Source organism: Epinephelus lanceolatus, chromosome 4 (assembly GCF_041903045.1).
Source record: "Epinephelus lanceolatus isolate andai-2023 chromosome 4, ASM4190304v1, whole genome shotgun sequence".
In the NCBI taxonomy this organism is placed as follows: domain Eukaryota; kingdom Metazoa; phylum Chordata; class Actinopteri; order Perciformes; family Serranidae; genus Epinephelus; species Epinephelus lanceolatus.
This window is the reverse complement of record NC_135737.1, coordinates 39059983-39073269: the sequence shown is the minus strand read 5'-3', so window position 1 is coordinate 39073269 and position 13287 is coordinate 39059983. Positions and strand designations below refer to the sequence as shown.

Below are 13287 nucleotides of genomic sequence, written 5' to 3'. Positions count from 1 at the left end.
TTGACATTGCTGAATCCAAACTAACCTTTTAAAAAAAATTCCCACAATACCACTAACACACTACATGATGGAGGTAGCGGTGGACCAGCAGCTCCCATGTTCAGTGAGGTAAAATTACTGATTCTGTCAGTGGAGTCTGGCCTTGCAGAGAGCATAAATAAGTTTCACTTTTAGTTCAGCTCCTGTCTGTTTGGGAAGTACTGAGCATACAACTGAATAAGAGACTTGGATTTTACTGCACGAGTTGTGAGAGTTTGTGAATGGATATTTTCATATGTTTTTGCTGGTGTTAAACACAGTCGACTATGACTTCAATTCATCCCAAATTTGGTTTCTGCGTTCATCGTGAACAAAACATTTTCTTTACACAATCAAAATAACAGTAAATAACTGATACACAAATGGGGTGAGGTATTCCTTTAACGGTTCTATTTACTAAGTTTGCTAACCCTCTCTAATCTTTGTTTCTCTAGATTAGCTACTTGAACATCAAGAGCAGCTACTTGTCCTGCGGTCCACATAAATGTATTGACAATATCTTACAATATAGAAAAAATAATAACTACAAAAAGAAATGATAAATAATAGTACTACCTCTTAGAAAATTGTGATAACCTATTAAGCAATCCTGTAAACTCAAATAAAGCAAAACAGAGAGCTCTCCCCATTACTATCACATCAGTAAAATGGGTTCTATATTCAGCCATTTTACTGTGTAAATAAATTCAACTTTTGCATTTTATAAAAAGGTGTCCACTATGACATCAAAACCCAGTAAAGATTTCAAAAAGTTAAACGTCAATTAATACATTATACGTCTTATAACATGCTGCTGTCTTCACTCTAAAGCGTTTTGTGTATTGACAGCAGTTGAATCACAATACTTTTTCAGACTTAAATAACTTCAATTAATTATTAGATATAGCATTGTTTGTTTATTGGTAAATATTGCCGTAAATTCTTTGAGCACCTGTCTCATAATGTTCCATGATTCAATCAGTATCCCCTGATGCCATCAGCTCTTACATGATGTACATCTCACCTTTAAAAGCTTCACCTACAGATAAACTGCAGGTTTGAGACAACTTAGGAAGTGATAGAAGAAAGAGAAGATAAAAGACTTACTGTAATCCTGTCATTACAATTATTTACACAGTGTAAAAACACACAAACAACAGACAGCAGTTACTCACCACAGTTTGCGGGGCATCGTCACACTCTGTTAAGAAGCTGATCTGGTGCAACCTCTCGCCCTCTCTATCTCTGGGTTTCATCCTCCCTCTCCTCTAACATTGTCCACTTGTAATATTCATTTACCCTCACCACCACTTCAAGACAAAACCCACAAACAGATGCATGTGTTTGCTCACATGCGCGCGCGCGCACACACACACACACACACACACACACACACACACACACAGGTTTGATTATGCAGTTATTAATGAGGTGATGTGAGTGGATGGTGAAGGCAGAGAGATCTCTTTGTAGTAACCATGAGCAGAGGAGAGGCAGAGGAACACTGGGGATTAATGACAGAGGAGAGGGAGGAGGGTGGAGATAGAGGGGGAGAAAGTTTCAGCAAGGGAGGAAATAAAAAGCACAGTGTGAACTGAGGGCAGGCAGGTCAGAGATGGGAGAAGACAAAATGAAACCAGCACACCTGCTGCCCTGCAGCCGCAAACTTTGAAGTGAGCCGTGCATCTGAGGTTTTTGTTCCCTTGGCCTTCCACTTCCCTTTTTCACCTTTTCCTTTTTTTCCTTTGTGGCTTTATTCTCCTATATATTCCTCCTTGTACAATTTCATCGTAGGAGTCCAGCGACCAGCTACTGAGCCAACAGAGGAAGCTTAAAGTCACAGGAGCATGACAAGCTGTGAGTCATATTTACTAAGTCCAGGCTTTCTCAACCTGTTTGGCCTGCGATGCTGCTTTGCTGTGGCTTTAAGTGGCATCATTTTAATAGCATTTTCTCATATCCAAATTACTTTAGAAATCCAATGTTAGCATGTCAAGCATCCCCACAACTATGATGATAAACTCACTTCTCCATCTGTCCCACCTGCCCTTTGCATTTGACTCTAATTGGGAGCCATTATAAATTTGGGTTGACACATTAATCCTTCCATTCCTGCCTAGTGGCATCTCTGTTTCTCTCATTATAAAGACATACCAAACAGACAAAGAACTAGCAGCGACAAAAGCCAATTTTACTTTGCCTCACGTATCCTGTGTCTCAGCTGAAAAGTTGCACATGAACACACTGCAAAGAGTACAGCTGACAGCCAACCAGCATGTACGTTCTGTGCCTGTGTGAGGAAGGAAATAACTCTCCACACCAGCAGATGGCAGTAGTCTGTATTCTTCATTGAATAAGGGAAACCGGAAGACTGATTGGACAGATTAAAGACCCAACCAGTGTTGGGTAAGGGTTACTTTAAAAGTAATCAAAGTACGTTACTGCGTTACTTTTTTTAAAAAAAAGTAACCAGTTACTTTACTGCGTTACTCCCTGAGAAAAGTAACTCAAGCACTTTTAAAGTACTTTTGAGTAGCTACACGCTGGTACTCACCAATTATCCCCGGTCGTCTTTCACGGCGTGTGTGATGTCATCGGGTTATTCTTGTCCTATTTTTATTACTTTTACTATTATTTGAGTCACTGCCAGAACTGTGTCTGTTCCATAGACTGTATAAAAATATGTGCCAGCCGATATGTTGTTGTAGTCACCTAAAAGCGTCAGCAGATGGCAGGAGCTACATTTGAAGCACCATAAGTAAACTGTCAAGCTACTGTATCTTCCACAGGAAGTTGTGACAAATGTTTCAGAATAAAAGCCTATTTAGAAAATGGAGGGATTCTCTAGCTGAGGTTATAAGGGGCTTTTAATTTGAAACAAGTGTTGAGTTTGAAATGATGGTGCGATATGTTAACTTTACAAAGACAACGGAGCGGATAAAAAGTAAATATATAAACACACAGAGGGATTAATAAATAACGGACCGTCTATAATGTGGTTTGTTTCAAATGAAGCTGGGAGCCTCTGCAGCTGTGGTGAGTAAAAGCCCTGCCGCTATTTGTTAATGTTATTAACGTTACTTTATGTCCGACCATGAGGATGTACTAGGCTGACCAAACGTCCTCTTTTGCCCGGACATGTCCACTTTTCACATCCTGTCCGGGGCGTCCGGGGGTTTTTTATAAACTGATGATAATGTCCGGTTTTCCGTGTGTTTGTGTGTGTGTGTGTTAGAGCGCGGCACAGGCTGCGTATTTCTGCCGAACCCGAACCGAGCCCGACATTATTTAATGACCAAAGCACTGAGTTTGTGTCACACAGTTGTTATGGTTACAGGCTATTTAACAGGCCAGGCGTGCTCAGCGGAGAGGGAGACCTCCGTGTTTGAGACGGGAGCGGGCGGCGGGAGGTCCGACGCTTCCAGCAAGAGGAGAGGGAGAAATAAAACAAAATAAGATAAAATAGGAAAAACCTGTCTCCCACTTTTATTTTATTTTCAGCGTTTAATCAAGGCGGAGGCGGGCGGCTGGAGGTCCGAGACTTCCAGCGAGGAGAGAGGTAGAAACAAACAGCCAATGTGTGTCTGTGTGTGTTATGTTCAGGTGTTGTCACGTAAATAACAGTGCCCAAGCAACAAACAGGACAGACAATAGGATTTTATTTATTTTTACACTACATTTTTACTGAAAGCTGACCGAATCCGACCCGAGCCCAAATACAATTTATATAGCTATAACGGGTCGGGCCGGGTTTGGTCAAAAATGTAGCTCTACATTTTTGACCAAACCCGGCCCGACCTGTCGGGTACCATCGGGCTTGGATCGCCACACTCTAGTGTGTGTATGTGTCCCCTATAGAGGCCTATCTGAATTTCTGTCGTGGAGAGATATTATTTTGTAATATAACTGAATTTTCTATCCATACATATACATTTTAAATATATTAAAATGATAAGGCATCTTTGAGTAAACTGCAAGTATCATTTAAGTCGTCGTGACCAGCCGAGTGTCCTCTTTTTTGGAAATCAAAATATGGTCACCCTAGGATGTACCATTGTTTGCTAGCTTGATGCTAATGACAGTAACGTTAACTCAGCGGGTTGACAAAGTGCCTCTGCTGTTTCACACCATCATTTCCCCCTTTTACTCTGTGTGGTAACATCCCTAGAGGAAATATTAAAAACGCTGGGGTGTTGTTGTCATACAGTTGTCTATGGCAGCAGATCGTTCTGTGTTTCTACTGGTCAAAGTGACGGCTGTGATGGGAGAATTGGATCTCAGTGAAGGGCAAGTGGTCCATACCTTTAATTTTGGAGACAAAAAATGTAGGCTTAGTGCCCTGTGGTCCATTGCCCAATAGGAAATGTAGAATAGCCTACCAGGCATAATGTAAGTCCTGAGTCTGAAATATGTCTGTCAGCGAGTCCTGCTCCACCTATTTAGACTCCACCGTAGACAAAGGCAGCATTTCTCTGACCACATAGTGAGCCACAAGCTCCCTGGCTTCTTTCAGACTGATAGGTTTAACGTTATCTCCGTTATTAGAACCAAACGACAGCCGTTGCTGCTTCGGAGCTGAAGGACCAGCGTTCTAAAAGTAATGGAAGTAACTGATGTCTTGTTTGAAAATGTACTTAAGTATTTGATTACTCAAACAGCAAACTAACGCGTTAGGTTACTCGTTACTGCAAAAAGTAATCAAAGTAGCCTACTCTACCCAACTCTGGACCCAACACAACCCGACACTGAAAGAACAAAGCATATTTACCAGCCCATGATACAACGTATTTTAGCGTAGTGTTCAGCTGCCAGTGAAGAATAAGACAAACAATTAGGAACTGTTTCTGCTAAAGTAAAAATAATCTTAATTTATATAAGAAGTGTGCATCAATCTCAACCCCGCTTGCTTACTTTCCTCACTTCCATTTCTCTTCTTGTGCATCGAGCTAAACTGCCAATTAGAGTGATTTCATTCCCTGATGGGCTCCGTCATCTCGATGCTGATTCAACCTGCTGAATTGGCTGGAAAAAAAAAAGCTGACGAGGGCTGAGGAGGGCCAACGGTGCGGGACGCATCGCAAAAACTAGGGCACACGATGTTCCCCAAAGGCCCAACAATGACCAACAGCAGAGTGTCGGCTTGGTGTATCAGTGCCGAACAGTAAGGGAACAGTATGTCGTTGCATCAAGCAGTGAGGTTACAGATTGCACCGGCGTTCCTCTCCCCTCACCCTGCATATACAGAACCTACACCAGCCTTCCGTTAATGTAAAGACATCCTCTCCAGAGCCAGTGTTTGGTCTGTCTATCCTGTGCCACTGTATGGTTGTGCAACATGGCAGACTCTGCGGAAGAGGACCAGCACCATTGTAAATATGAAGGGCTCATTGTAACCTAACAAAATCACAGCAGTTCCTAGTTTCAGCTGATTATACACTAATGTAAACATAGTTATGAGTATGAGATCCTATTTCTGCCGATATATCCGCCCTCAATCCTTAACACTGCAGCTTTAGCTCTATGGGGCTTGTCTGTGCCTTTATTTTTTTTACATCTAACACCTGGATCAAACACACACACACACACACACACACACACACACACACACACACACACAAGTCGGTGCTATTCAGTGTCGGGGCAGAGTCACGACTCACTCATTCATATTCAGAACCTCTCCACAGCAGACGGTCTAATGACACCTGGCCAGAGACTGAGGGAGACACTGGAGATGTGAGTGTGTGTGCGTGTGTGAGGGAGAACACTGTAGATAACAGACAGGTCCTATTTTACATGACTCAGACTAACCTAATTTTTTTTCTTTATGTCTGAAACAAAGCTGACAACAAACCTGCCCTGTTTAGTGATTTATTACTGTGGCCTTTGGAGTCCAGCATTCGTCCTGTGTGCCATATTCATGTCTAGATTTTTAAAGGGTTTGACTCCCATTTCTGTCTGCACCTTACTTATTTGTCTTCATATATTGTTAGAAATCCAAGACAATCACTTGTTTTCAAAAGAGTAAAAATAAACTTGTGCCTGTTTCCAATGCGAGTCACCTTTTATCTGGTATTTTGAAAAATTAATAATTTTCCTTTGTCCAAGTGACAAGCTTAAGATAGGGGCACTCATATCTGCAAAATTCTATAGACAGGTGGAAATTATCCCACTGGGCTGGTCTTTTTTAATCTGATTTTTAGGACTTGATTACAGACAGAAAGCTCTTCTGTGAATGTATGTGCATGATTAAATCTTGTGACAACTAACTAGAATCCAAAATAATGGGAGCTTTTTTAAGATGAAACTACATCTCCTAGTTTGTCAATTCTTCAGCAAAGTCAACAGTGAAATGCAGAGTTTCAACAGGTGGCACCATTATGGCAAATACGGACTGCCTGAGACCAAGCGGCAACCTACAGGGCTGAAAAATGAAGCAAATGTGGACCTCCTCCTGGAGTTCCTCTAATGGCCACTTGAGGCTGGCTCCAAAAGTGAGTCAATCCTCATAGACCTCCATATTAAAATGCCCAACACTACAGCAAAATTAAACATGTTTACAGCCTGGTACAAAAAAAATAAAAAAAAAAAATAAAAAAAGGTTTTGGTCTAAGTAGCTAGTTTCAACATTAATGACACATAATTAATGGTAACATTTTATATAACTCACCCATTCACATATTATTACAACTTTAAGTCATGCACAGTTAAGGTTGTGGCCACTCTGAGTGACTGGCTGTCCCCTCACTCTTCCACAGCTCCACCTCCTCATCCATGTATGGCCACTTCTGGCTCAAAAAAACCCCCCAAAAATGGTGATGGCCAAAATGCAAACACAGGAGTCCACAAACCACTGGGTGATGTCACAGTGGCTACGTCCATTTTTTGGTTATACAGTGAGTTTATGCCTGAGCCATAGTAAAGGGAGGGATTTTAAAGATGTTTTCCAGAGAAGATATGTTGGTGTGATTGACTCAAAAGTGAGTGAGACACATTGAGAGTGGGGCTCATGGTGTGGGTACAGACACAGTTAATATAAACACACACACACACAAACACACACACACACACAAGAAGCCCTTCACCTCCCATCACTACGGCAACCTCCATTAGCAGAGCTCGCCAGTTTGTTTCAACAAAGACAAGCTCCTCACACATAATATCCTCAAAGAACATCCCATGAAGCAGGTACACAACAAATCATATTCACATGAGCTCTCCACTCCTATCCAGAGTTAATCTGACCATAAAGCTGTTTACACGATGTGACTTTCACTTCAAAGTTATGGTTTTCTCAACTTGCACAACCAAGTCACACATCAAAATCCACATATGTCAAAACACCCACTGCTACTTCTCCTTTTACAGCTATCAGTTGTAAAGGACACTCATAATTATCTGTTGAACATCATCACTTCTTGTTTCCAAAACAAAGACAACCACAGTGAGAGTGAACAATGGCAGCTGTCCAATGAGGCATCAACAAAGTAAATGCTAACTGCAGCAGTTAAACAGTTTACTGTGGCTATGACAGGCCATGTGTTAGAGAAAAATAATTAGTCAAATCTGACTTGTGTTAAATGCAACGTAATGTAAACTATCCTGCAGAAAGTGTGCACAAAACAGTTATATAAAATTGTTATATAATTTCATTAAGTGGAGTTATATTTTATCATTCCCTCTGGGACAGTTAGTCCTCTGCATTTGACCCATCCAATATTTTGGAGCAGTGGGCAGCCACAGTACAATGCCCACAGACCATCATCTCTATTTCTGGGGCCAATGTGGTGATCAAGGTTAAAAGCAGGAGTACTGCTAATGCCTGACATGTATGCCTTTGACTGTGGGAGGAAAACAGAAAAACACAGAAGAAAATCTAACTGGTGGGATCTGTAGCCATTAGTGTCTTGCCGAGTTGGAAGTGACCAGTTAATCACTGTGTCGTGTTGCGGTGAGTCAGTACGATCTGAGATCAAAATGATGCATCGTTGTTCATCTCAGTCTCAACTGTTGCCTTTAACAGCTTGTCCAAGTATGAAAAAAGCTGTTCAGAAAATCTATCCATCAGTGGGTTTAGCTGCAGACACAGGCAGTGTTTTTGTTTTAAGAAGAGAAGGGGACACAAGCAAATCTGGAGTTCTTTATACCAGACAAAATTACTGTCTTGCAATTGTATGTCTGCACGAACCAGTCAAGTTGCAGTTTCAATTTACATCCATGACCGTCCAGACTCATAGTAGCCATTAGACAATGCTCCAAATATGAATGTTGCAAAGAAGCTACATATTCTAAAATGTGGATGCTTCACACCATCTTCCACCTGGCAACACAGAGAATCTATACAATCACCACAGTTACATGTTGGACACCCCCGGATTAGTGTCCCTGATTCAGTATCCAACCAAATGTCTCCCCTTCTGTTCCTGAGATATGACGTTGAGTCATGGCCAGAAAATGTTTTTTCAGAACATTATGATGTTGCAGTGAAGTTGACCTTTGACCCTTTAGATATAAGTCTGTCAGCACTTCATAATTTCATCCTACTGGACATCTGTTTGAAATTAGTTATGGCCAAAAACTTGTCTTGTGAGGTCGCAGTGACCTTTGAACACCAACTTCTAACCACTTCACCGTTGAGTCCGAGTGGACGTTTGTGCCAAATTTAAGGAAATTCCCTCAAAATGTTCTTGAGACATTACCTTCACGAGAATGAGACGAATAACCCAAAAAACAGGCTGTGGCTGTGGCTGGCACAGAGGCATTAAGCAAAAGCTATTGATCAACATAGATTTAGACTAACATAGAAGTAATCACATGATAATGGAATTCGTTTATAAATAAAGACTAAGACAAGTCTGAATAAGATTTCAAGACTTAAATATAGTTTTGGTAAATGAGAATTAATTATTGTCCTGAGAACACTGTCCATTGATGCCTTTGACTAATCTTAAATTGCAATGTATTGATATAAAATTTAGAATTTTTACCTATAAATTTAAGAAACGTAAGATATTGATATAAATTTAGAATTCTGAACTGTAAATTTAAAAAAAATGTAACATTCATATAGAATTATTTTTTTTACCTGTAAATTAAAAATATATTTAAAGGTTACTTTCCAAAAATACAGAGGATGAGTAGTTTTTGAGTCCTGAGTAGTATCTGCATGTTCAGTCAGGCTGCATACACTCCCCACAAACTTTGTCAGTCACAGGGGACCCTGCAGCCACTCACCACAGAAAATACCTTTGTTCCTGTGGGTGCAAGGCAGCCCATAGTATTTTGAAAACATGAGGGAGTCATGTGGAAATGACACACTTGCTGCTTCATGTTCATAAAGTAAGCCACATTCACACCTGGGAGCCACATTGCAAACACAGTTTTTAACTTTAACTGGCTGGAGCAGTGCGGAGTTGAGTGCCTCCTCTCTCTCAGAACATAATTGAAATCACATTCCTCACACAGCGGCACATGAAGACAAGTAAGAAAGAGGTGGCAGGTGAAGAGTAAACAATGAAGTGATGAGGGAGTAGTCAAAATCAAAACTGCAGAAGAGAGGAATGAATTTAGGTAATTTTCACTTGCTGTGAAAGACCTGCTTTGAGCACAGTGTGAGTTGGAGTGTGTATTGTTTTGTGTGCTGCTCAACTGAAATGTCTGTACTTCTACAGTGAATCAATTGTTGAGGTTTTAGTCAGAATCAATCAATGAAAAGTGGAAATAGCGTCCATGTTAAAAGTAGCTTTTAAGTTAGGCCGTATCCACAGTGTCAGTGTTCATTTGTGAGCTGTTACGCACCAGTGCTTGTGGGGAATTTCTCCACAAGCTCATTTACACAAATTATAGCTTTGACGGACTAAGTAAGATTATTAACTACATGTTGAGATAAAGCTGATAATGTTAGAAGCAAGGAAAACTTACCGGGCTTTCAGTGCAGCCAAAGTGGACTTGTCAATCCTGGAGAAGGAGCAGGAGAGAAAAGGACATACACACACACACACACACACACACACACACAAAGAGAGAAAGATTATTGATCATGTCTCTGATACAAACTCCTTAAAAGCAGCAATTAAATTCTTTGCTGTAAGTGCTCTTTTCTTAACAGATTAAGGACCTGAACTCCGTAAATCAAGATGGTGAAGAGTAATACTTCACCTCAGCATGGTTCCCCTGGGTGACTTGGCACTTAACACTACAGCTGATAGCTTTTATGAAAATAACTTTTAGTCATTTGCAACAACTGTCACCATATCCACACCGTACAACATTAGATAGGTAGTCTAAGTGCTCATGTCTCTTAGGGTCTGTCCATTTATCCCAGCGTTGCACATGTGTCCTTGCTTTAGTCCTTAGGTGAAAGGTCAGTTTTTTGGACTATAGCTCCTCTACAATGTCTATTCACTGTCCTGGACTTGGAGGGTCATGTTTCAGCCACTTCCTAGTAATGGTCTTTTCATGCCAGTATAAGGATTTTGAACCGATAAGTGTCTTATGAATAATGTCCTCCTCAGGTATTAATCCCAAGTACACAATCCGTGGGTCCCTTGGGGTTTTGTAACCTAAAACTCTCTCAAGGATCAGAATAATCCTATCCCAGAATGTTTTTGGTTTTATACATGACCAATATGTGAGTGATTGGCATTCGCCTCCCCACAGAACCTCCAGCAGTGCTGTTGTTTGAATTTTGAATATGGTGTGACATAAAAATCGAATTATATTCTTCCAGCCAAATTCTCTCCATCTTTTAGAGCTGGTGGAGGTTTGCTGCGTGCCACAGATGGAACACTACCCATCTCCCGACAGATTCATTTTCAGTCTTGCTTCCCATTTTGATTTTACACACAAAATATTCCTTCAATCACATTCTTGTAAACTTTACACAATTTAGAGACTATTGTGGAGGGAGTATGTCTGTCAATACTTTGATCACATCTTTTACCATCTCCTGAAATTCCTTTTTTCCCCTCGCTATTAATGGTGCTATATTTTAGTGTACTATTTAGCTGTTTGCTCCAGCTGTTCTCCGGTGCTTGATTTTCACTGTTTTTCAACATGGTTGCCGGACAACAAACTCTCATTTTACAGCTAAACAGTACAATAAAATATATGTCTGAAAACATCTGAGGCGAGAAATAGAGCGCAGTAACAGAACCTTGATTCATATTTGATTAGCGCTGCCCAGTTTGACAGTTTGACTGCAGTTCACAGGCCGTGATTGACATGATTGACAGCTGCGTTAGAGATGTGTTGGCCCTGATTGGGTGTTTTTGTTCATGTGCAGTGGATAGTTGTGAATGTCATTAGAAGCACTATGAGGAGGCAGGGAATTTTTTTTCACAGATTATTTGTGTCTTGTACCACTGTCTGGATAAAGTGACAATTTCAGCAAAATGACAAAAAGTTATTAAAGCTTTAAAAGAATGGTCATTACCATGCATTTCCTCTCCTGTTATATTGGCATTAACTTTATTGTAAAAGGGGAATATCTTCTTTCATGTGAAGCCTCAAAGTAGGTCATGCAGTGTGCATGTTCACTGCATGAACCACACATTTGCATGAATAATAAACAAAAAACATTTCAAAGGTGTGTAAAGCACACTGGTAAAATCTATGTTTCCCTGCATATTTTGTGCTTGGTGCAGCCAACCTAACCAGGTTATAAAGGCCAAAAATAATTGTGCTAATTTACATAAATAATCTGTAATTCAAACAGATTAGGTAGAGCCTGAGGACACTGTGTACAGCACAGATAGGTGTCACTGTAATGTCTCTGGCACAGAGCAGAGCATGCCTCATGACAGCTGACATTATTTAACAAGGTTGCATCTCCACAACCTGCTCAGACCGGTTACAAGAGGTCACAGTGTTTATAAGGGATTTTTTTTCATGCCTCACTACACACTGTTCACACTAAAAACATAGAAAGTCAGAAGATGTCATGTTATCAACCCTCAAGTTCAGCTATTGCTAATAATAGAGGAGGATCTGTGAGGCACATGAGGCTTTTGTTTGAGTCAAAGTGTACTTACAAATGTTTTTTAACTCATTTGCATGTGTATGTGAGAGTGTGTGCACATGGATCAGTGTATGTGCATGTTCAGTGCTTGTTATACAGAGCTCTCACATTAATTCTTTAATCCCATTAATTTGCAAACTGAACCATGCAGAATGGTGCCAGATCTAGTTCATGCAAATACGTGCACTCATAACAGACACACACATACAAACACACACTACTTTACTACATCCTTGCCCTACCTCGATGTTTTAAATATCATTTGAATTTTTTTCCAGGGTTTTTGGATGGCGTCAATAACAGTACGCATTGCAGCAGCGTCAGCAGAGGCAAATTGCGCCGAGCAGAGAGAAATGAGCTTCTGTGATGTTATCTTATACAGAACTGGATATTCCTTTCTCAGGTGACAGATTCATATTGGACTACAGCCAGTGAAGTAGTTAACGCAGCTGGGAAACTGCTGTAGTTTATACAAAAGTATGCATACTGCATATTAATGATGCCCCTCAATCAACAGAAATACAGTCAAATAAGAGATTAAACACATCCCAGCGGATGTCTCACATTTTGTTTCCCACTCAGCCGCAGTGACACCTTATTTTCTCAATGGTATCTGATCTTGCTGGACGACAAATGTTGGCCTCTTTCATATTGTAATGGAGCTGCAGTCTGTGCTCTCACAGGATTTATCACTAAGCAGCTGAGAAGATACACCACCCACCTTATGTCTGAATCATCAAACAGATCATTCTATCATGTGTAAGCTTTATTCATCCCACATCTTAGGATGAAAGGAATACTACAATTGACTGTGTGTCTGCGTGTAAACACATCATAGGGACAAAACTGTCATCTGCCTGCTCAAAGACAGACCTTTATTTGGTAATGGATAAACTCTCTGAACTAGCTGTCCATGCGGCAATGTCCAAAAAGAGAAGACTGGGAGCCTGATAATTAGAACTTCAGATAGTCATACTTTGTCCCCCCGAGGCTGCGATACACATTGCGCCTTACGTCTTAAAATTATTAGAATAATCCTCATGCTGCAAATTGTGGAATACCTGGAGGCTTTAAAGTAATAGGGCCCCATTTTGAGTGTGGGTGGAAAACTCATAAAATATCCAAAATCTCTACCTTCTCTGATGCATACATGAATATCATTTCTATTTAATTATGTATGGATATTCTTTTCTTTAAAAAAAAAATAAATAAATGACAGTAAATAAATGACACAATGCTATCAGGATTCATTC

The 13287-nt window shown here is 40.4% G+C and overlaps 1 protein-coding gene across 4 annotated transcripts in view; it reads right to left on the bottom strand.

The window, feature by feature from the left end:
- Positions 1-13287, bottom strand: part of rap1gap2a (RAP1 GTPase activating protein 2a) — a 123758-nt gene that overhangs the window by 87090 nt on the left and 23381 nt on the right. For all 4 annotated transcript variants that reach the window (XM_078167283.1, XM_033630679.2, XM_033630674.2 and 1 more), the window contains exon 2: positions 9937-9972. In XM_078167283.1, the coding sequence (XP_078023409.1) occupies positions 9937-9972 (36 nt within the window). The remainder of the gene's footprint in view (positions 1-9936; positions 9973-13287) is intronic.